The sequence below is a fragment of the Arvicola amphibius genome, chromosome 1 (genome assembly GCF_903992535.2).
Source record: "Arvicola amphibius chromosome 1, mArvAmp1.2, whole genome shotgun sequence".
Lineage (NCBI taxonomy): Eukaryota > Metazoa > Chordata > Mammalia > Rodentia > Cricetidae > Arvicola > Arvicola amphibius.
Genome location: NC_052047.1, coordinates 150896759 through 150921561, shown reverse-complemented (window position 1 = coordinate 150921561; position 24803 = coordinate 150896759). Strand labels below are relative to the sequence as shown.

The 24803-nt window shown below is 53.5% G+C and overlaps 2 protein-coding genes across 3 annotated transcripts in view; one reads left to right on the top strand and one right to left on the bottom strand.

The window, feature by feature from the left end:
* The window catches only part of Macrod1 (mono-ADP ribosylhydrolase 1), a 140442-nt gene that overhangs the window by 84830 nt on the left and 30809 nt on the right, over positions 1-24803 (bottom strand). The gene's annotated exons all lie outside the window — the stretch shown is intronic.
* On the top strand, positions 14934-16958 carry Flrt1 (fibronectin leucine rich transmembrane protein 1). Its single transcript, XM_038325095.1, has one exon. The coding sequence runs from the start codon at positions 14934-14936 to the stop codon at positions 16956-16958; it is 2025 nt and encodes a 674-aa protein (XP_038181023.1).

The window sequence follows — 24803 nt, the reverse complement described above, 5'->3', positions numbered from 1 at the left end:
GCCACTCCAGCCCCATCCGTTAGTCCTAGCGTCACTGCCTCTCCCAAGAGCAATGGAGCAGACCAGGCCAGGGCTTCCATGACCTGACCACCCTGGCAGGCTCTCCTTTCAGACGGCCACCTGTCTGTCCAGATGGGTGCCAGCCACCCTTGAACCGCCCTGCTTGGTGCCCACTCACAGCTCTGCAGCCCAGGAGCTTCACTGCCCTTGCTCAGAGGTTTCAAAGTCACAGACCAACTTTGGGCAACCAGGGCCTCTTGGGCCCCTCCCTGCTCTTGTGTCCCCACTGCCTGGGTGATACCAGTCTCCTGGCAGCAGCTCTAATCACTTCCCCTGCTTGGCTACATTAGGAGATCAGAATCCTAGAAATCCTAGAAAGGGCCCTCTATCTCCCTAGCTCTGGTACCTGCAGAAGCAGAGCCATCCAAGAGGACATAACTCTTGCAGGGCAGGTGGCATCTGTTCCTGTCTGCTATGGCCCCCCAGCACCAGCTTCAGGGAATGGGAATAAAGTCACAGGGCATCTGTGGAAGAGATTTATCCTGCATTTATCTCCAGAGTAGCACTGTCCCACACGGCATCCAAAGAATGACACCTAAGGTGCCTGTCGCCTGGCCTACACACACGTGCACATACATGTACACACAGCCATGCACACATGCATGTCTGGGATTCCACTCTTGGCCTTTCTGTTCTGGTTGTATCTGACTGCCAAGAGCTGAGGCTCTGGGGAACCACCTGAGAAACTGGCCCTCTAAGGCGCTCCCAGGAGCACCCAGCTGCTCTCCGGCAAGGAAAATGGCTGGCATCCACTGAGTACCAGGCATGTCTTCTGGGAGCAGAACCTGGAGGCTTCCTGTGTCAACCCCTTCCCTGTGACCCTCCTGCTTACTATCCCCAGCCTAGTCCCCTCATTCCTAGAATCTCCAGTTCTCCACACAAGAAAGAATGATTTGTCTGCATTGCTAGTTGGGTCATATTATTCCCTGCCTGGACACTTCCGCCAGGCTCCGTCGCTCTTGGTATGAAGACCAGTCCCTTCAGCACCCCTCTCAAGGTCCCTCCCAGGACCAGGTCCCTGTCACTGCCCTCCATTGCACAGAGCTTTGCTCTCGGCTCGCAGACGGTGCAAGTCCTCCCACCCTCCCATGCTGTTCCCTCTGCCTCGGTTGCTCTTCCTACCCAGGTTTCAACTGTGCTGACCTTGTTCTCCTCCAGTTTAGCCCCTTTCCTGGCCTGTGGCTCTAGCTGTAGCCCTCCACCCTTGTCACTCTGCCCTGCCACTGTGGTGGCTCCAGCAGCTAAGGGGAGTGACCACCCTCAGTGATGAAAGAGAAAGAAGCAGGCCCCATGTCTGGCCATCCTCCGAGGCAGTAAGCAGCCTTGGAACAAAGTCTGTTTGATCACAACCTCTTCATCTAGGAAAGTAGGATACAGATGTTGCCTGCAGCCTGTAGTCCGAACGGAAGCAAATCCCGCTTTCCCAGCTCACTCCATCTCCAGCCTGCTGGCTGTGAGGGTAACTCTGCCCTCTGAGTTACAGGGCAACGTGTTTTCATTTCAAATGTGACTGGCTAAATGGCTAGCCATAGAGCCCACCTGGGTTTGCACAGCAAACATCCACTATCTGATTAACACCATGTACACGAAACTCCATCCCTACGAGCCAGAGGTTGAAGCAAAACAGGTGAGCTAATTGCTATACAGGAATTAATATCAGCAAGCGTAGATCTGGAAGGCAGCATGAACAGTAGAGCTAAAGACCCATCAAATTCGGCAGCAAGCCTTGAAGGACAGGAGTGGGCTGCCCTGCCACCAAGTTCTCACGTGACTGTCAGGGGAGCCTGAAGGATGCCATAATTATAAGACAGCGTAATCTTCCCCAGGAAGCCCACTCATCCCACCCCAGAATTTATCCCTTTCCCCCTGGGCTAGGCCTAGTGTGTCTCACATTGCAGTATCTGCTAGCTACTGGCTTCCCTGCAAAGCTGAGACCCAATAGAACTGGGCTCCTCTGGTCCCCAGTGTATTGTACGGTGCCTAGAACATGGCTGGAGTGAGTTTGGTAGGTGAGACGGATGGATGGTTGAATGGATCATAGGGATAGATGGTTGTCTTTCTCTTGCCAATACTCTCACTAGAGTTGTTGGTAACGTAAGCTGACAGATGGAAGGTTTTCCTCAGTAGACTTTAAAAAAAATGGTTTACTGGTAGAGTGATTAGACCAGAGTATGGACACAAAGAAGGTGCAGGAAAGAGGCTCAGCTGAGCTGCCCTGTGGGGCTAAGGAGGCCCCCATTTCTGGCCTCTTAGAGCCCAACAGATTCCTTGGTTAACCCACACGAAAGCATAGACAGTAACTGCAGGGGCATGGCGTCTTACAGTCTAGCAGGGCTCTGGGGCAGGTGCTTGCTTTAGGCGCATTACTTATTTCTCCCAGGCCTTATGCATTTGGTGCAGTGGCAGCAGGTGGCCACCCCCCACCATAGTTAAGCACCCGCAGGTGGGAGGAGCCACAACACTAGCCAGGGCTCACACTGCCGGGCTGGCTTGGAAAACCAGTACATGTGTAAGAGACCTAAGAGGCCCCTCCAGAAAGCAGACCCTAGCCAAACCTGTCCACACACTAGCGGTCCCCTTGAGGCTCAGGGAAAGCAGCAGGCCCAGGAGAGCCTTCTTCAGAAGCTTGGTTTTTCTAACGAGAAAGAAGAATGAAGAAAATGTTGGGTGAATTTATTAAATACCTACTATGTGCATGGCTACATGCCTTCATAGTCTCCATTTTATCTTGTTATAACACTACCATTATAACTGTGGGACCGGGCTGGAGAGATGGCTCAGTGGTTAAGAGCACTGCTTGCTCTTCCAAAGGTCCTGAGTTCAATTCCCAGCAACCACATGGTGGCTCACAACCATCTGTAATGAGGTCTGGTGCCCTCTTCTGGCCTGCAGACATACACACAGACAGAATATTGTATACATAATAAATAAATAAATATTTAAAAAAATAACTGTGGGACCACATATTCAGAGGGAGGGCACCTAATGCAGGGTGGGAAGGAGAAATGATGTGAGGATTCTCACAGGACGGAGAAACAGTGGGGAAAGGCCCACATGTCACATGTGTGCACTGTTACAAATGTGTATGTGTGCACATTCCTGTCAACCTCTGTGTATTCTCATGTCTGTGTATGAATGTGTGTTCATGTATGTGCGTGCATGCGTGAGGAAGTGTGTTATATGCATTCCTAGGTGCAAGGGTGTGAACATCTTGATCATGTGTTTGTCTGTATATTGCATGTATTCATTTTTGCCCATATGCATAAATTTAAATTTGCGTAGGGATGCATATATGTTTGTATATGTGTACACTTCTGTTTTCTAGTGTTGGGAATTTTGCACATGAGCCTAGTTTTATGCACATGACATATTTGTTCATGTGCTTGCACAGATGTCAATGTATGAATTCGTTTCATTGGGGGCAGTGGAATTATGGGAGGTTAGGATTGCAATGGTGAGCCAGGCTGACTAGGGGCCTTAGGAGTGGCGAGCCAGCACTGACTAGCTCCTGAGAGCTGGAGGAGCCCGAATCAAGCAACAACCACTGGGATGATTCTGCCTTCCTCCTGGGCTTGTGATTTCAAAAGCAGAACTCTGGTTTGTGTCTGTCATGGACAGGCAGTTGGGGTTCCAGGCTCCAAGGACACAGCTCCCATCCTGTGTGTGTGTGTGTGTGTGTGTGTGTGTGTGTGTGGTGGTCTAGCTGCCTGCTCCCATCCCCAGCAGTATAAAACAATTTCCTTGGCCTGTCCAGGAAGGCAGATGACCTCACTGGACTCTTTCCATCTCTCGCTTTCATAGAGAAATTACAGTTTATAATTGGATGAAATCACGCGGGTGGTAATAGCAATAATGGCTTAGGCTGCAGCTACCACTGCCCCTCCGCAGGAACAGGCTTATCTTCCCTCCCGTCCAACCCCATTCTGCACCTGCCTGGGACTGTGCCCACCTGCCACTTGGCATCTGTAGCCCTGCCTGGCCCTGGCTACTCTGAGCTGCTGTCTGGCTTCCTGGGAAGCGTCCCCGAGAGCTCCCCTTACCCCATCAGCCCTTCATACACTGACCACATCCTTCACTCTTCCCATGTGTCCCCTATGGTCTCTGTGGGCTGCAGCCATGGACAGCCACCCCTGTTCAGCACATGGCCATATTGAATATGCACCCCAGATGTGCAGGCTGCAGGCACTGAGCAGGCCTTGAACCAGCCACCTTTGGTCATACAAAGGAAAGTACCTAGATGCAGCTGAGCCCAACCAGAGCCTGTGCAGTCATTAAAGCTCCTTTCCAAAGAGGGGGTGCCTGTGGGGGAGGGGCGCAAATACCAGAGTTGGGCCTTCTTGGCTGGCTGCTAATGAGAGGGAGGGAGAGCTTTGTTCTGTATTCCTTGGGGGCAGCCTGCAGAGCCCTGGTCTCGACAGCGAGAAGGGCAGCAGGATGTAGAAGGCTGGCCCCACAGGAGGAGACAGCTGAAGTTGAAGCAGGGAGGTCAGGGACACTGGAGACACAACTTCGTGGACCCCTGGTGAGCCAGAGAAGCTGAGTTGTTCTGGAGGCCAGGGTCAGGATAGCCCAGATGGAGCCTCAAAATGACACTTAGTTAAGAGAAGTTTGTGCTGGGGAAGTGGAGGCTGCTCTAGGCTGGGTGTGTGGCTCTGCAAGGCCAGGAGCGCCCAAACTTTTTTTTTTTTAATTATTCACTTATTTATTTATTTCCTCTGTGTGTGGTCAGAGAACAACTGTGAGAGTCGGTTCTCTCTTTCCACCATGTGGGCTCCCAGGGACTGAACTCGGATCTTCAGGCGCAAGGCTAGATGTCTTTACCCACTAAGTCATCTTGCCAAGCCTCCAAACTTCATTTTCCCCGCCCAGTCCTTGCAGGCAGTTACAGGAAAGGGTTCTGCATATTCCCTGTATTTAAAAAGTGATCGGGCCGGTTCTGGTGGCGCAGACCGGTAGGATTTGCTGAAGGAGGCAGAAGCAGGTGGATCTGGAGTTCGAGGCCAGTCTGGACTACACATTTAGGGGGCTGGAGAGATGGCTCAGTGGTTAAGAGCACCGCCTGCTCTTCCAAGGGTCCTGAGTTCAATTCCCAGCAACCACATGGTGGCTCACAACCATCTGTAATGAGATCTGGCGCCCTCTTCTGGCGGGCGGGCATACATGGAGGCAAAATGTTGTATACATAATAAATAAATAAATCTTAAAAAAAAAAAAAAGTGATCGGTGGGGACAATGACCTCAGACCCTAACCAGGCTTGCAGCACAGTAGCCTTTGTGCAGGGAAGGGGATCTAGGGATGTGGCTCAGCAGTAGAGCGCTTGCAGAGAAACTCTACCTCAGAAAGAGAAAAAGAAACAAACAAGCCCAGCTACTAGGAAGTGGTGAGAACAGTAGCGCTGTGGCCATGGCTGCCTGACTCACTCGTCCCTGGGGCTCCTGCTCTTGATTTCCTTGGTTTGATTGCTTGTGTTGCCTTTGGCAGGTGAAGAAGCGGGGAGTAGGAGAGAAAGGTCCCCTCTGGACAGCTGCCCCCAGTGGCTGAAGCAGGAATCACCCACCCTTCTGCCTCCCCCACTCCAGAAGGTTCTCTACAAGCAGGAGCAGCCAAGCAGACCAGCCCCCTCTCAAAGTGGCTTCCCAAAGCGGGGGTACAAGGGCCTGGCAGCTCAACAGTGTGAGGTGAGGTGACTGCAGCCTGTGGTGAGCATCTGAACTCCTCAGGGGGTAATAGACCCCCCCCCCAACAGATGCAGCCTGAGTGGCAGGAATACTGATTCTTTGGAGAGTGGCTCTCTCTCAGCTCTGTCACGCAAGAGCGCTCTCTGCACTGAGCCATTCTGCCAAGTGACTTAAAGGGATTTAAAAAGAAAGAAAAAAAAGAACCTTGGTAAAGAAAAAGGGGGTAACAGCCCCACAGAAGCATTTCAGGAGAGGTGTGGCCTGTGGACAAAGCACCAAAGTTACAAAGAGCTGCGGTGGAAGTGGTGGCCCGTGAGAGGCCACACTCCCCGGGGACTGGCACTGGGCTGTGGGGCATGCCCTGCTCAGGAGTCCCCGGGGGTGCACACAGAACACGTTCCTCTCACTCCAGAGAGCCAAGCCTGCAGTGCCTGTGCCTGGAGTGCCAAAGATGCCAATTGGGGCCTGCAGCCACATCTGAAGCCTAACCACAAGCAAGACTTCAAGATCTTATTCTCTGTGTGCCTCATTGTTCCTGCTGCCCTGGAGTTGCCGTCTGTGGCTGAGTGGTTCTGGGTTTGTTGGTGACATGGGGCAAGGCATGTGAGCGTGGCCTGGAACTGTAAAGCAGCGACCCCATTGGGACCCAGTGGCTCCAGGGAACAGCAGCAGAGGAGGTAAGAGCCTGTGGCAGGGGGACCAACAGGGCTTCCTGGTGGCCCAGATGGTGATAAGAGTCTTTTTCCACCAGGAGGGAGGAGCACAGTGCATGGGAGGGATAACTGAGTCCTGCCCTCTGCAGGTCCCCAACGGGAGGGTAGGGATCCATCTGCCGGGCTCTGCCAGGTGCACGGGAGACCACCTGGGAATGAGTACAGCGGTGTTTTCCTCCTGGACCTCTCCCTGCCAGGCTTGCTGGCCACCTGCTCTGTACAAACGGGACAGCCATGAGGCTTAGTGATAGGATAGGCAAGAGCTTAGGGGACCAGGGCCATCAGCCTTGATACCTGCTGTCCTTGAACTAGCAAGAATCCCAAGATCCCTTCTTTCTGGGCCTGCCCCACTGTGCTCAGAGAGATCCACAGTAGGGCTGACCAGGATCGACTACCCAGCATCATCTCACTGGCCTCCAGTGCATCCCTTATGTTGGTTAGAGGGCAGAGACAAGTCCAGAGAGGTCAAGTGAGTGCCCCACAGCTACACAGCAGGTGACTGGCTGGATCAGCTCCTCCTGGACTCCCAGGGATGCAGAGGGGAGGGGCAGTACCTCTGCACACAGTAATCCCAGCAACCTCAGAACCCCTCAGCGCCCTGGGCAGGGCAGGGAAGCCCCAATTCATTACCAAGATGGAAAATGACACTTCTCCACACTCTGCCCCAAGAGAGGGGCTGATTTATGGCTGCGCCAGGGCCTGGGACATCCGTCAGAGCCGTGCGCTGCACACGCCGTCTGCGGGGGCATTAATAGCCGTGTTATTAGCCACTGGCGTGAAGGATGCCCTGTGGATGGGCGATTTGCTGTTATTTATTATAAAGGCGCGACAACCTAGCAGCTGGGCCGCAAGCACACAGCTGGGCCCCGCCTGCATATGGTTCTCCTCTCTGCATCGTCAGCTTCCCCTCAGCCCCTAGGAGGAGCTAGGGGATAATTCCTGGGGCCAGGCCAAGCCAGAGGGGAACAGCAACCACCTCCCACGGCAATCCTGTTGCTCCAAGCGAAGCGCTGATGGAAAAGTCTGCTCAGCTGGCTTTGTGCAGCCTTGCCCTACCCAGAGGTGACCGGGCTTTGGGGGCAGAGGTGCCCTGGATGGGCTGAGGGTGGCATAATCGAGGGCAGGTCCTCTCCTGGAGTGTGCCTCTCCTGTGTAACAAGGAGGGAAAGAAACAAGGCCAGCTATTCCTAAGGGACCCCCTGGACTCTTAAAAAGAGCCCAGAGACTGGTGGCTGGCCAGAGGTGCTGGTGAGCTGGGGCACATCCCATCCCCTCCTCTTACAAACCTGTGGGGAAGGGTTTGAGAGTTCAGACCTTGGAGGAAAGACTACTAGAAGGCTGTTACTGGGCCTATCCCTGCACATCTATAAGAAGCAGATAGGTGGGCTCCAAGTCCTCTTCCTCCCACTCCCAGGGTGCTGTCGGTTTTCTACTCCTGCATGCATTCATGGCATGGGCACTTATAGACAGTGCCAATCTGGCCACCAAGTTGGGGCACAGCCAGGCCTTCTTGGGCCTGCTTCTCCAGAGCAGCTGAATTGGAGCATCTCTAAGGCCCGGGTGGGTGGCCAGCTCTTCATAGTTCAGACGGCCTTTTTGTCTCTCGGGACTGCTATAAGGAGGACACCAGGTCACCATGGCCTCTGATGCTGATGGGAAGGTTCCACCTCCTCTTTTCTCCAGCTGCCTAGCTCTGGGCTGCAGATTCTAGAGCCTGCCTCCTTTATTCAAGATGTGGGTAGGAGCCAGGCGATGGTGGCGCACGCCTTTAATCCCAGCACTCTCGGGAGGCAGAGGCTGGCGGATCTCTGTGAGTTCGAGACCAGCCTGGTCTACAAGAGCTAGTTCCAGGACAGGCTCCAAAGCCACAGAGAAACCCTGTCTTGAAAAACAAAACAAAACAAAAGATGTGGGTAGGGAGATGGCTCCACCAGTAAAGTGCCTGCTGCATAAGGTACAAGGACCTGAGTGTTAGATCCCAGTGCCCACATAAAAGACAGGCATCGTGGTGCATGTCTGTAAGCCTAGCACTGGAGGTGGGGTCAGAGACAGGCGGCTTTCTGGAGATCCCTGAGCAGCCAGCTTAGCCAGTCAGTGAGCTCTGAATTCTATGAGAGACCCGTCTCCAAAGATAAGGTGGAGAGTAATCAATATATCCCGTGGCAGCCTCTGGCCCTCACATACATACAGCACTTTCTCCACACCTTCTCTCCTCTCTTCCCCTCGAGCCGAGCTGAACGGTCCAGGCTCCTACAGGTAGCCACTGAGCTCAGCCACAAAGATCCTGGACACAGCCCTGGTCTTGAGGTCTGTCACTTGCCCTGCTGGCACGGTCCCGGTCCCTTCTCGTCATTCTCCCTCCCACTGGCATTAAATCTGCTTCTTTTTTCCCCTCCCCAAAGGAATTAAGTCTTAGTGGAGGCAGCTTTACTCCAAAGGGACCCAGGCGGCAGTATCAGGTGGAGGACCGTTTCATTAAGAGATGATTCGAGAGAAAGAAACAAAATTACATGTGTCTCCTTTCGTCTCCCTCCCCCTTCCTGGCCTGCATGGTTTAATATCGAACACTGCTATCAATATAATTAACCTCCTAAGACACAATTTGAAAGCCTTGTTTTTTAAAGCGATTCACTTTCTCTGAAGCCAAGGAGGACATCCTTGATGCCCCGCCCCGCCCAGCTGCCCTCTTGCTTAGGTGAACTCGCAGTTCATTTCTGGTGGATTTGCATACCTGTCTGCAATTACTGCCAGTGATAACGGCTGATACATAATGCATGCGGCATGAAATTAGAAAAATAATTAACTTTAGATTTGCAAAGAATCCCCGCCCCCGACTCTCCGGGCATTACAGATGCTGAGTGCCTACCACTGGACAAGGACTGGGAACTGAGCTGTTTGGGATGATGGGTGAGACTGGCTGGCACTCCAGAGCATCTAAGACGAGAAAGTGTTAGAGGGTCAGGGCAGGCAGGAAGTGCCCCCATGGCATCTGCTGGACAAGCTTCAGGTTCCTGGGCCTCATCTATAACTCACATCTGCACCAGTGTAGTAATGTGGCTAATGAGGTGACCCATCTCTCTTTGTGACCAAGCAGTGCTCAGCTAAGCTGAAAGAGCCTGTTTCATCCTCACAAGGACCCACGGGAGTAGACTTGGTCCCATTTCTCAGATGAAGCCCTGAGACCTAAAGCTACCCATCTAGACAGGCCACGGCTGAGAGAAGGCAAGTCTTCTAAGGAGAGGGGCTTGCCTGGGAGCAGGCTTGCTCCCTCAGGCTTGTTAAGCAGCTAAGCCCCAGAAGTAGCTGCCAACTACTGGATGAGAAACCGAGGGACCGTTCATCAATTTTTGACAGAGATAGAGACAGCCCCAGCAAGGTAGTAGGTGCGAATCACTGCACCCTGTGGGCGGGGCCCTCTCAGCCTTCTCCCAGCAGGATAGGGCAGGGTAGGTGCCAATCACCGCACCCTGTGGGCGGGGCCCTCTCAGCCTTCTCCCTGGTGGAGCTGAATGCTGCTTCTAGCTTAATCTGCCTCATTATCAGGCTCAGCCTTGGAAGGACCTGGAGGCCTCAGAAGATTTAGGAAAAGTCACAGTGAATTCCAGGAAGGGAGAAGATACCACCAGCGGCTCCAGTTTGATGATGGAGGAGGAGAAACTGGAAGAATTGAGGCTCACAAGGGCAGTCTCCATTATTCAGCTTCAGGAAACTTATACCCACATGAGTACGTGCATTTGCCCTCTCCACAGGCATGCTATGATCACAGGTCACCCCCTTTCTAATAGCCCTGTCTGGGACCTCATCCCCGCCCCCAACAATGGGGGTGGGAGAAGCACAAGGCTTGGATCCGTAGCATTGTGGCATATGACATTATGTTCCCTTGCTGGCTTTGGGAAGTGCCTGCCATGACCTCTTTAAATAGAAAATGGGATCACTAAGTTCCATGGCAGCCACAAGGCCTGAGACAGTGTCCCCAGAAAAACTGGGATGTGGCCACAGGGCCTTTGGCATCAGGAGTACACCTGCCCCTCTCCAGGTCTGTGGGAGCAATAGGAGGAAAGGGCAGGTTGAGGCTGTTACAGGACAGACACTGAGCCCAGCTTCCAAGATGAGAGGCACACTTGGGGGATATGGGGCTGTTTGGAGTGACTTCTCCTCCAGGTTCAGCCAGGCCTGCTTCCCAGAAAAGTGGGATCCTCAGCAGCACATAACAAAGGAAACAGACCCAGGGAGGCTCTCCCAGGGCATGGGTTAGGGCTGGGATGGCCATGGAGTTCTAGCACAGGAGCCTCTGGCCCTGTTTACATGGTCTTCCTCCTTGGGACTGGGGCCATCTGGATATCTGTTCCTAATGGGAACTGAGACCATCCCTGATACTCCGCATCAGGATGTTACTCACCCCCTTCAGGGAGCTGTCTTCATTGACAAAAAGAGGAGCTGGGCTAGGAGGCAAGGGTGGTCTGCCCATTCCTCCATATTTTCCCAACCAGCTCAGTGCCTCCTCTTCACATGTCCCCCTCAAAGGCCATAAAATAACTACCATCCCCTGTAGCATGTCCATGCTAGGCCTTGGATCTGTGGCTGCCCCTGCATCTGGTCTCAGTCAGTATCCCTTACAGGACTTGGGGGAAACATCCATGCAGGCACTAGACGGCCACAGAGTACAGCTAGGAGTTGAATTTCCCCAGCTGGTAGTGGTTTACAGACGCTGCTCAGCTGCCTCTGCCAGGAAGCGTGGAAGCAGAGCTGGACTCTGGAGGATGGATCAGGGTCAGAGAAAGCTTCCAGAAGGAGGCGGTAGAGCTGAGGACTGCGGGTAGACTGCATGCTGGTCTGTAAGGCTGAAGGCAAGCCCATGCTGGGACCAGAGTGACAGGTGCATGTGCAAAGGACCTAGGGAAGCGGGACCGTGCGTGCAGCCTGCCAGATTGCTAAGGGCCCTGAGGTTTTGAAAGCTGAGCTGCAGCCCGACCCTTTCTCCCTCTCTATGGCTGCTATTTGTCCATGGCTGGAAAGGGGTGCAAGCCTAGGAGACACAGTGAGCACAGGGCATGAAGAAGAAGCACAGAAGGGGGGGCTGAAGAGATGGCTCAGTGGTTAAGAGCACTGACTGTTCTTCCAGATAGACCCTGGTTCAATTCATAGCACCCACATGGCAGCTCACAACTGTCTGTAACTCCACTTCCAAGGGAGCTGACACCCATGGCAAAACACCAATGAACACAAAAAAAGCAGCAGCAGCAGCACAGAGGAGCGGTTAACACAGGGGCTATCCCTGTGTATGGGAGGAAGTGGGGACACAGGCTGCTCTTAGGAAGGGCGTTCTGCACCTGGGATGCTCTGTACACATAATCTCATCTTATCACTTTAAATTCTCACGTAAGGGCAACGGTCAACCACATACATAGACAAGGAAGCTGAAGCCCAGAGAGGACTTACAGCCTACTTAAATCACACCACCTAGAAGTGGTATAGGCAGGACTCAAGCCCACTGCACTCTGTTTTGACCATTGGCAGAAACCAGCAACTGCTCCAGCCCCCCCCCCTCCAGCCCCTCAGTCCCCCATCTAAGGGAGGTCACCAGCCTGAACCGTCTCTCTGCACCCTCTAGTGAAGCGTCAGTATCCTGCTGTCCATCACAGAACTGGCAGGTTGTAACTTGTGGCACACCGTCTGTGTAATCCCCACAATGACAGCCAGTGATCCCGTAAAAGTTGGGCAATTTACCAGGTTTAATTTGATGACCACATAAACTATCAGACAAGGGAAAGAAAAGGCCACCAGGCGTCTGCATAGTTTAAGGGCTCCTCTAGAGAGGCTGCCGTCTCCCTCCCAGGTAGGTCTGTCCTGTTCCTGAAGCTCCGGGGGCTGAGACTGGAGTCGGCCTTGGGGAAGCAGGGTGACCAGGGACGCCTGGGAAAGATGGATGGGCAGCAGATAGGGGGTGGAAAGGCCTTGGGTCCCTGCCTCACACTGCTGCTCCATTATCCATCAAACATCTCTGAGAGGTGCAATTTAGACTCTATTATGATGCCGAGTCTCGGGAGGCTGGGGACTGTGGCCATGAGCTAAACGGGAGGAGAACAGATGTCCACGCCAGAGACTGGCGGCAGCCTTGGCTTTGGCCTTAACAAGCCTGGCCCTGCTCAGGGCACTGGCCCAGAACAGCAAGGGCAGAGGCTGCCTGTGTCCCTCATGACAGAACTCATCAACTGGCCAGGAGCAGGTATGTCTTCTGGCCAAACTCAGGCTCAGACAGAGGTGCTGGGCCACCTCCCCAGGACAAAGTGAGGCAGCCTAGGAGCAAGCTGAAGCCCTATCCCACTTCTCATCCCTGTTCACACAGTGACTTGTGATGGGACCTTCAGGCCCCTTTAAGATGAGACAGGTGTGCAGCTATAGGTCTGGGTGTCTGTGACCTTGGAGTGCCTGGACCCCTCACCTCTCTGTATTTTAGGTTGTGAAGCAGAAGAGACTATATGTGACCGCCAGGCATGGGAGCACACTGAGGATGTGCTGTGCAGGCTGCCTGTGAATACAGACAGGTCTGGCTCAAGGGGTCAGCTCTGTTGGGTGTGCGTGCTGTCTTTAGCTTTGGATCCCAAGGTGATGATTGGCAAGAGGATTTGGCCAGGCCTGGAGCAGCATGGGATGTCATACCACACACAGAGCAACAGGAGTCTGGTGAGGACAAGTGAGCCCTCAGCCCCAGCCCATAGTAATGCCCAGGCTGGCTGTGCCTCTGTCTCAGTGGAGCGTGGGAGCCATGCAGTGAGATTCTAGGCCTGGGAGCACATCTGGATTCCACAGCCTCCTGCCAGCAGAGCTGTGCCTTCAGAAGGGGGTAGGGTACCCCAAAAGCCCTAAAATAAAGCGCATGCTAATTGGTGATGAGTCGGTAAACACTGAGCAGAGAGAAGACATATTCTGGGTTTTTTGATGAGGTGACCTGTGGGAAGTGTGGGCAGCATGTGTCTCTGAGGATCCATTCTGGGAGGAGGGAAGTATGTCTTGGGGCAGCAGGGTGGGCCCAGCTGCTTCAGAGGGAGAGGGACACGATGCAGAATGTCACAGGGCCTGCTACCTGGCTTTGAAAGCCACTGCAGTGGTGGAGGGCTCAGTGTGCAGGGAAGCCCAAAACCTGAGGAGCTGTGGAAGCAGGGCAAGTGGGCCAGGCAGGGTGGGTGAGTGCGTGAGCAGGAGGATGGCGGAGTGGACAGTGATGTGTGGCTCAGTGGACGGACGGAGCCGAGGCCACCTGGGGGGCCTGGTAAAGGCTGGAATGTTTCCGCGTGTCCTGAAGGGTGAGGAGGAGGTCCCTGGATAGAAAGAGGCTGCCAGGAGCAGAGAGGGACGCGTAAGGGGAGGGTGTGGTGTGTGTATGAGAAGTAGAGCCATTGGCTCCTGGAGCATCCTGGTGAGGTCCCCACTGGACACTGCTCTGCACTCCAGAGCTGGCCTCCCGGGCCAGGCCCTCAGATCAGACTTGAGAAGCCATCACATTCTGCCCTGGGAGCCTCCCTGACCCTGAGTCTTACTGCAGACCTTTTCTGGCTGTATGAAGACACCCTTTTTCACTGAGATGGAAAGATAATTTCTCTTTAATTGATTTTTTACCACTGTGAACAGTAAAATAATGAGAAAACTCTATGCTGCAATTTTTCTATTTGCGAAAACTGAAATTACACCTTGCAGAAAAATTTCCTCAGCGTGCTGACAACATCTCCCTCCTTTATTTGTCTCATTTCTTTAAATCAAGAAAGCTGATGTGTAAGTGTACGTGTGCGTGTGTGCGTGTGCACGTGTGCGTGTGCATGTGTGCGTTCCCTGTTATTTCAGCTGGGGAAAGACTAGGTATGGAATAGTTCCCCCGGAAAGCACAGAACACGGAGCCAGGATCAGATCTTTTGACACCTCATTCTTCTGGGTCTGAAACACATGGCTGACAAGCAGGACATGGTGTTTCACCACCCGACAATGAGCTCAGTGTTCTCCGCTGCCCACCAGTGACACCGCTGGCTGCGTCTTTCCTGGAGGTTCTGGCGACACGCCTCTTGAGCTGACAGCCTCCCAGAAACAAGCTTTTCCTTCAGACCCTGAGTCCATGCCAGAATTAGGTCTGTCCCCGTCCTGTTGGAAATCCATCCCACTGGCCGGCCCCATTTGTGTGGCCCTTAAAGAGTGAGGTCACAGCCCAGGCTGCAGCAGCACACACTAAATGCCCTAGGGTGTTGGCTCCTCCCAAGGACCAGACCCTCCTGATGAGAGTCACAGTGAACATCGGTCATTAAAGTCATCCTGGCCAGGGAGCTTACCTGTCTCCAGGTTGGCATAAAATTGCCTGGCCTCAGCCCTGCAAGACCCAACTCTGATGACTCCCCGGGCCCTGTCACTGTCTCACACTCAGCACACCTATCTTGTGCTCCTTGCAGGTATTGAGGCACCAGGTTAGGTGGGTCAGACCTCCACCAGCTGTCCACCATGGTGGTGGCACACCCTACTGCCACCACTACCACCACACCTGCTGCTACCATCACAGCCACTGTTGTGATGACCACGGCCACCATGGACCTGCGGGACTGGCTGTTTCTCTGCTATGGGCTCATTGCCTTCCTCACGGAGGTCATCGATAGCACCACCTGCCCATCAGTGTGCCGCTGTGACAATGGCTTCATCTACTGCAACGACCGGGGACTCACGTCCATCCCCTCAGACATCCCTGATGATGCCACCACCCTCTACCTACAGAACAACCAGATCAACAATGCAGGCATCCCTCAGGACCTCAAGACCAAGGTCAAAGTGCAGGTCATCTACCTGTATGAGAATGACCTGGATGAATTCCCCATCAACCTGCCCCGCTCCCTTCGAGAGCTACATCTACAGGACAACAATGTGCGCACAATTGCCAGGGACTCATTGGCTCGCATCCCGCTGCTGGAGAAGCTGCACTTGGATGACAACTCCGTTTCCACCGTGAGCATCGAGGAAGACGCTTTCGCCGACAGCAAGCAGCTCAAGTTACTTTTCCTGAGCCGGAACCACCTAAGCAGCATCCCATCGGGGCTGCCGCACACACTGGAAGAGCTGCGGCTGGATGACAACCGCATCTCCACCATCCCACTGCACGCGTTCAAGGGCCTCAACAGCCTGCGGCGCCTAGTTCTGGATGGCAACCTGCTGGCCAACCAGCGCATTGCTGACGACACCTTCAGCCGCCTGCAGAACCTCACAGAGCTGTCCCTGGTGCGCAACTCGCTGGCCGCCCCGCCCCTCAACCTGCCTAGCGCCCACCTGCAGAAGCTCTACTTGCAGGACAATGCCATCAGCCACATCCCCTACAATACGCTGGCCAAGATGAGGGAGCTGGAGAGGTTGGACTTGTCCAATAACAACCTCACTACACTGCCTCGAGGCCTGTTTGATGACCTGGGGAACCTGGCACAGCTGCTTCTCAGGAACAACCCCTGGTTCTGTGGCTGTAATCTCATGTGGCTTCGGGACTGGGTGAAGGCACGGGCTGCAGTGGTCAATGTGCGGGGCCTCATGTGCCAGGGCCCTGAGAAGGTCCGGGGCATGGCCATCAAAGATATCACCAGCGAGATGGATGAGTGCTTTGAGGCGGGGTCACAGGGCAGTGCAGCCAATGCAGCTGCCAAGACCACAGCCAGCAACCAAGCCTCTGTCACCACGCCCCAGGGCTCTCTGTTTACTCTCAAGGCCAAGAGGCCAGGACTGCGCCTCCCTGACTCCAATATTGACTACCCCATGGGCACCGGTGATGGTGCCAAGACATTGGTCATCCAGGTGAAGCCACTGACAGCAGACTCCATCCGAATCACATGGAAGGCCATGCTACCTGCCTCCTCTTTCCGGCTCAGTTGGCTGCGTCTGGGCCACAGCCCAGCTGTGGGTTCTATCACAGAGACCCTGGTGCAGGGGGACAAGACAGAATACTTGCTGACGGCCCTGGAGCCCAAATCCACCTACATCATCTGCATGGTCACCATGGAGACTGGCAACACCTATGTGGCTGATGAGACACCTGTGTGTGCCAAGGCAGAGACGGCTGATAGCTACGGCCCTACCACCACACTCAATCAGGAACAGAATGCTGGCCCTATGGCAGGGCTGCCCCTGGCTGGCATCATTGGTGGTGCCGTAGCTCTCGTCTTTCTCTTCCTGGTCCTTGGGGCCATCTGCTGGTATGTGCACCGGGCTGGTGAGCTGCTGACCCGAGAGAGGGTCTACAACAGGGGCAACAGGAAAAAGGATGACTACATGGAGTCAGGGACCAAGAAGGATAACTCCATCCTGGAAATCCGAGGCCCAGGACTGCAGATGCTACCCATCAACCCGTACCGCTCCAAAGAGGAGTATGTGGTGCATACCATCTTCCCCTCCAATGGCAGCAGCCTCTGCAAGGGCGCCCACACTATTGGCTACGGCACCACACGGGGCTACCGGGATGGCGGCATCCCTGATGTGGACTACTCCTACACATGAAGCCGGCCAACCCCGGTGTGCTCACGTGGCTCTGTCTAGCCCACTGCAATACCAGGAGCCAGGAAGAGAAACTCCACAGTGACTTTCCCAGCAGAAAGCAAAGTTTGGGGAGGGTTGGTGAACACAATAGTGGGATAAAGAAAAATTAAACACATAGAAAGCAGGAGGGAAATTCAACATTGTTGGAGACATAATTCGTAATTTATACCAGATCATGAGCGTGAAGGGTTGGATTGGGACTTTTTTTTCCCCTGAACCAGATTGATACTACCTGTACAACATTCGTGTACACCTCAAGCTCCATTCAGGGCCATCAGAGAGAACCAGGTGACAGATGGACGTGATGGCATGGAGCCCCCCCCCACGCAACCCCTGCCAGCTGCTCACACTGACAACTCAATGAAAGGTTTTGGGGTTTTTCACAAAAGAGCCCGGGGAAGAAGACTTTTTGCTACGGAGCTGTTGTCCTGACATCTCTTCCCTGGCTCTTTCCATGCTGTTTTCTTTCCAGATCTGCAGAAATATGGCGTCCTCCATGGTATTCTCCGAACAATACCATAGTCAATTAAAAGAGAAAAAGAAAAAACAGTCAAACTTTTCCTTCCAATGCCAACCGCTTCGGTTCCATTCACCAAACTCCGTAGAAGCTCTGAGGAAAGCCATAGCTTTCCCTGCCGCGTGGAGGTGCGCCTGTCTGCCCGCCTATTGCCATGTCACGTGTCTCAGTACAGATGGGTAGATAGAGCTGCGTGTCTGTCCTCTCAGCACCTTTGGGTCAGTCCTTGACATTTCCTCAGATGATAGAATTGCAAAAAGTTTGCTTTCTCCTAGAAATCATTCAGTAAGTAAACCATGTGTGGGATGGGAGTGAGGTGGAGGATTGCTGTTTCTTAGAGGCACTGGTATCAGCATCCCAGTGGAGTTAGGAAGAAGACTTGGCTGAGGATGCTTTGGAGTCCATCCTGTGTCACCCTGCCCAGAGCCAGGCCACTCTCCTTCCTGCTATGGAGAACAGCTTTTCCTGATGGCCAGTGCCCCCATCTCTCCTTTCCCCATAGATCCTGTCCCTGCGATAGTGTTTACTTTCTCCTGGGACAGGTAATTAGTGCAGGGACTGTTTATAAATATACGTGTCACAGACACATCAGCTGGCTAGACCTATTGGTTTCCATGGCTGCTCAAACAAAGCCCAGAAAAAAAGAAAAAACAATTCAGAAAATCCCTGGGAGACACACGCACACACACACACAGACACACACACACACACCTCAGCCATGCCCACACGAGGGGCTCTGTTCTCAAGAGGGAAAAAATCAGATTTCTTTGTAAAATGCATCAACCTCCTCCAGAAGGGTACTGACCGGCGCCCTGGGAAGAGCTCAGATTTTCTTCCCTCCCTGTGGAATCAATGCCGTTATCATTTATCAACGGACACCACAGTGTGGTGAGCCATGAGATTAAAACGATGATAAAATAATGACAGCAAATCCAGAAAGGAGGAAAGAGCGGGGCCTGCGGTTCTGATGTCTGCTTCGTCCTACACTCGGGGAGCCCGGGTCACCATCTGTCAGTGTGCAGCTTTGCCCTGCACTGGGGGAAAAAGTCATCAAAGGAAGACACCGGTCCGAGGGCAGCGGATGAGAAGGGGTCCAGCTCCTGATAGTGGTGTTTTCAAAAGACCTCTGCCAAAGACCTCTGCCACTCTGTTCAAAGCAAAGGCAGGAAGAAGCAGCCAGGCAGCTGCCCGAAGTGTTCCTGGGGGGCCATCCTCTTGCTGGACATTAAAGAGCCAACTGGTCCTTCAGTGAAGAGCCGAGACTGAAAGAAATGGACCCAGCAGGTGCTCCAGAGCAGTGGAAAGGGGCACAGGCTCCTAATCAGAACCCAAGGGGTCATCATACCAAATGGAACCCCAGCTCACCAGCCCCAGGGAGTGGCCGAGGGGTATGGACATGGATCATTCCAAAGGAGACCTCTCTTCCCTCTTCATCCCAAGTCATTTTCCCACATAATGAGGTCAAGAGAGGAAAGTTCCTGAGCCTCAGATTCAGGTCTGTATAAATGTGTGTCCTGGAGCTCAGCTGTCCCCGGTGACCCTAATAACACCCTAGTTTTGGCAGCTTAGGCAGGCACAGAGGAGACCCATCTGTGAGGAAAAGCTCTGTGAAGGAGAGTGCTGGGCAGGCATCAAGGGCTCTGTGCCAGCCTTCTCCAGGGCCCCAGCAAAGTAAAACCCCAGATCCACACACCTACCTTGCACCTGTAATCTGCCCTGTCCTCTCGACTCGTCCATGTTCCCCTTATCTATTCCCGGCCCCAGAAGGATCTGTCACTTTCTTTGGTGGCCAGGAAAACTCTTAGGAGCAGCAGGTGACCTAGACCCTGGGAACTGCCTGGAAGGCCCTACCTGGAGAGTCAGGAACTTGTGGGCCAAACGCGAGAGGTGCTTGGGCTGTGGTAAATTTCCTTCCCCGCTGCACAGATAAGCCTGACCGACAGGGGCCTTGGCAGGCACAGGCAGAACGTCAAAGCTTGGGTGGAGCTCAGTCCATATTACCCACAGTTGGAGAGTCCAGGGCTGGCATTGCCCCCTAAGGAGCACTAAATGCTGGTCAGGGTGAGCACTGCCCAGCCAAGGCCCTGCAGCCCCTGAGAGCCCTCCCTATGTCATTTCTGCCCCTTTGTGTTTAACATTTTCCCAGTACCCTTTATTCTGTGTGTTGGGGATGGGGAAATCCTAGAGATTGCGTCCAGCACCTAGTCATGCAAAGCAAGCACTCTGCCATGGAGCTAGATCCCCAGTACCCCACTCCCCAGCATCCCAAGTGTGACCTTTGTCCTAGTTTCCCAAAGCAGACAGAGAACCTGGCGTCTGGCCTCATGTTACAGTAGAAGAAGTTGAGGGAAGCTGGGGTTGACAGTGGAAGGCCTATGAGATCCTGTCTCGGTGCAGCTGACATTTCCACAGGGAGGTCTGTGGCAGGCCAGCCTCACCCTCACAGTCTCTAACCAGCTGGAACAGCCTTAGTGGCCTCAGCCCTGCAGAGCGTATTCTGTGGCATTTAGGGCAAGTTTAAATTAAAAAAAGAAAAGCCAGTGACACTCCTTTGGTTAAGTGGTTTACCCTTCGTGGTAATTAGATGCAGTGATTGGAATCTCTTTTTCTATTACACGGCGATTTTACTTTAAATTTCCTCTTTTAAAAAAAATGGGGAAGAAAAGGCAAGGAAGGAGAGGCAGCAGGGCCATAGGCATTTGCATTTTGCGAATGAAGTTTCTGGTAGGCTCAGCTCAGGCGTGGGGCCCAACGTATGGAATGCTTAAGAGATTACTAAGAATAAAATCTATTAATTAGTCATACTCAATTCCACAGACATGACGTGAATCAAAAGATCTCTTTCTTCCCTCATCTGCATCCTCTTCCTGAGGAAGCCTCCATCTACCCTGAAAGGCTGCCCCCTGGCCTGCCTCCTCTTTAAATTGGAGCCGTGCTGTGGCCCTGTGTGGGAGATCCTGCCTTGGGGAGCAGGTGCTGGGACAGTACACCTTCCTCACCCTGGCGATGCTGATAACCTTGGGAAGACAGCTGTGGCTAGGAGTCCTTCCTGCCTTCCCTTCCTGGAGCCAGAAGCCCATCCCTGTTCCATGCAGCCATGCCTCTCCTTCTCAGTGGGCATGAGGTCTCTGAGGACCCCCTTTCCAGGGTTTCTAGTAGGCTAGCTGCCCAGCTCAGCCCCAGCAAGGAAGCCAGGATCCTGTTTTGCAAATGTGAAGCTTCTACCTTCCCTCTTTAAAATGAGGGTGACTGGGGTCACTTGCTTCACGAAGGTCCTGCAAGAGCAACCCCTCCATGTTGAGTCTGGAAGGTTCTAATGGAGGCCATGGGGGAACTGCTGCTGGGTAGCAAAGGCCAGTGTGGACTACAGAAGGAATGGGCAGTGTGTCTGGAATGGCCTCCTAGCCTGAACTTCCTCCCTTCATTGCCACTGGCAAGGAAAGAGCCATACTCAGGACCCTTCCCACCCAGCCCCCCACAAGTGGCAGTTCAAGTCCCAAAGCCAGCCTTCTTCAGACATCTGCTTTCTGCTGAACACACCAGGGAGGAGGCCGGGGCCTCAGAGCCTCTTCCTTATGAAAAATACAACAAGGAAAATTGGATGCAGCAGCTGGGAGCCATGCAGAAGCAGCAGGGAAGGGCTCCAGTGGGCATGGCGGCCTGTGTCCCCCAAGACCCAGATGACATGTCACAGGCAGGGTCAGGGCTGCAAGGCCTCCCATGAGCCAAGTTCCATACTCACTCAGACAGTGGCGCAGGTGACAGCAGCTGATGCCGAGGCTGGATGGGTGCCAGGGTGAGCACTAACAAGCAATTCACAGGCTTTCCAGAGAGCAGAGAGAGGAGGTATTTTTTTTTTTTTTTGTAAGGAGGATAAAAAGGCTCAAAAATGCAAATCATTACCGTTTACAACCAAGCGAGTCTGCTAAATTGATTAGAAGAGATTAAACTCCTTGGGGGTGAAGGAAAAGGGGGATTTTTTTTGTGGGTTACGAACCTGCCCCAAGTGGCTGCCCACACAGCAGGCATTTTTCCGGGCCTGAATGGGAGGGGTTAGCAGTTGTTCCTGCCCAGAGCCCTGAGGAGCTGGCATCTCTAAGGACTGCTTGGATTGGAGAGCTCTCGCCAGGGCCACTGGGACAGGCAGAGTCAGTGTTGCTGGGACAGGTCATTCAGCAGCTGTGCCAGTCCCTGGGCAGACTCTGATCCTGTCATCTAGGGTCAGTCTGCCTTGAGAGATGGCAAGCCACATCTGATCAGAGGAAGCAGCCTGTGGCATCACGTAGAGAAGACTCGGAGGCGGAAGATATCCTGCATCCTTGTGCTAGGGACCTGCTGCTCTCTGGGGCCAAAGAGTGAGGCCAGCTGTAAAGAGAAAACTGAAGTCCAGGAGAGTCAAATGTGGGCCCAGCCGAGGAAGCAGCCAGTGAGCTCTCTGTCCCATGAGGCAGCCAAGCATTATCAGAGGATGTGATGAACAGCTTTCCAGCCTGACTAAGGTCTAGGTCTTTGTCTTGCTTTATCACAACCCCCAGGACAGGACATACAAAGACATCTTTCCCCCAGTCTGTGCTCAGGTGGTGGGGTGGGGAGCCAGGTTAACAGGACACATGCTGGACTCAGTACTCCAAGGCCCAGGATGTCCCTGGACTTGTTCCCTCAAGCCCAGCTGCCTCACATCCAGAGTAACCCACAGTCTCAACACTGCCAGCCTGTCCATCCATCACGGCCAGCTGACGGTGCCTGGGGCTCTGTTCGAACACTCACCATGTTTTAGGCATTTGCTGATTCTTTTGAAGTGCTCCGGCTATTTGTATGAAATATCCACATTTATTCTTTAAGAACAACTGACAAAAAGAGTCCTTTTCCTCTCTTCCTAGATTTCAGTCTTTTTTCTTTTTCTCCACCCCATCCCCACCATGATGTTTTGAGCCTGGCACTGAACCTCTGATCCTCCAACACTACCTCCTTTGATTTTTTTTTTTTTTTTTTTTTTTTTGAGACAGGATCTCACATAGCCTAGATTGGTCTCAAACCCTCTGTGTAGCTGAAAATGACCATGGATTTCTCATCCTGCCTCTACCTCTTTCAGATTGTATTTTTTTTTCTCTGATTTTGGGAATTTCATCATTCCTGGGGTCACTCCCATTTTCTCATCACACTGGGGTTTGCAGGGCGTGCCACACAAGGGAAGGGCACCAGCTCTCTTCATGTCTCCCATGACCTGTGTACTGGTAACTCTCTAGCCTGGGGCTGTTCCTATTTCTGGAAGCCACCCTGGGTTCTCTGAAACCACTGTCACAATTCCTTGCTCCTGAATTGTCCAGCTTGTACCAGGAAAGAAATGTGGGTATCTGGTGGGCAGTGTGCCTGTAGGGTAGCTTCATACAGCCCCTCTCCCAAGACCCTGCAGCCATCATAGTCAAGGTGTCAGCAGCCCTGCTCTCCTACCTGCCCGTACCTGGGGTCACTGAGGACCAGCAGGGGACCTGGCTCACGTGGGCAACTCCTCCCAGAGGCATCCCGCCCAACTTGGAGTCAGAATCGGTGCTTCTCCAGCAGATGGGAAATGAAGATTCATGAGATCTGGCAGCAACCACAGCCTGAATGGGTGACTCAGTTTCTCTTCTACAAGATTTGCATCAAGTGGGTGAGGGGGATTGGCAGAAAACTAGAGACCCGGGGGGTGGTAGAAGAAACAAGATCCAAGGCAACAGCCTGCCTTGCCTGCCACCCCTGCAGAGACTCCCCGCACCCAGCCACCCGCCTGGAGGAACTAATCAGACTTTCTCTTCAAGACAGAAAACAAGCTCGACATGAACCTACAATCAAAGCCGCAGCAGGCCCCAGGCTCCCACTGCTCATTCTCCCAGGGGCCCATGGTTCCAAACAGCTATCACCCTGCCTTGGATGGAAGGCAAGGTAACAGGTCCTCCAGCCGACCCCTCTGGTAACCAGTTCCATCTCTGAAGGTTGTGGGCACAACATGGCCACACCAAACCCCAAAATAGCCTTAGGTATTCCCCCCAGCCCAGCATGACAAACCTGAGAACGGCCGCAACCACTAAGCCACTTGGCCATACAGGGTATATTGAGAGAATGAGGCCCTGGTAGTCTTCCATTGCCCCCCCCAGAGGCTGGGGGAAGGGAAACCACGGGCCCACTGCTGGCGGTTGTCATCTGAGAGGAAAAGGGGGAGAGAGTACTAAAAGCTGGGAGGCAACCAACCAGGCTCTGGAGAGCTGTGCTTGTGTTGGCTGGGGACACCAGCAGGTGTGAGTAGGGATCCCAAAGGCCCAGGTCACCCCAAAGGACCCCATTCCTATGTAAAGGCTGCAGAGTGGAGGTTTTGGCAGGGCCATCCTCCTAGTGGCATCCTCGTGAGCAAAGAGTGCTTGTTGGTGTTGCCAAGTAAACTAGAACAAACATTGGAAAGTATAACTGGTCCCCGGTTCTGAGGGGACCCCTGGCCAGCCTCTGGGGAATGGATAGGCTCTTTGCTAAAGAAGGTGAGATGCCTGCCCAGGCCCTTGGAGGGAGGCAGGTCCCTGAACCACCAATGTCCCAAGCCCGTGGCCTGCCCCAGCTACAGACTCAGCACCCTGGGGCTTCTTGGCTGCTGCTCCTCTCTCTGTTTTCTTTTTCTCTGAAGGGCAAAGCGGTCTCGGGGGTCTGACTGATAGGAACGCCCCTGCTGCGGTAGCTGCAGTCTGGGAACTGGCAGGCAGATGAAGCCCTGGTCCCTGGGAGGCCTGGGTATGCTCAGTCTCATGGCCCACCTGCTTCTTTCGACTCTACCACCAGACAGGGGTTTTCCAGAAAACAACGACACAAACACACCACCACCACGACGACAACACAAACCAAAGTGCACTCCAAACCGCCCTTTGGCCTCCTTCAATGTAGGTGCCTTGAACTTCAATGTTGAGACGAATGTGACTAACTACTTGGTCCTATTTTCTGTTTGTCTGTTTCATATAAAATGTCCAAGTCCACCTGCCTTGTCCTTTCTTGAAATAAATAGAAAAATTTAACTTTTACAGTCATCTCGGCTGCTGACTCCGGGCTCTGCAGGCCAGCACATCAGGAGCCAGGTGTCTGGAATGCTCCTCCTGAGCAGTCCCAGGCCTTGGGTGGGGGTGGGGGTGGGGTGGGCTCTGCTGTTGGGGTCCATTGGCACAAAGTAGCAGCCAGATAGGATAGAGACTCTGGGCTTAACAAGTTTCCCAGGCAGAAGCCAACATTCAGTGTCCGCTGCAGAGCCCGGTAAGGTGGCACACCAAGGTCCC

Excerpts from the sequence above, each read along its gene's own strand:
- Flrt1 (XM_038325095.1), top strand. The coding sequence starts at position 14,934 with ATGGTGGTGGCACACCCTACTGCCACCACTACCACCACACCTGCTGCT.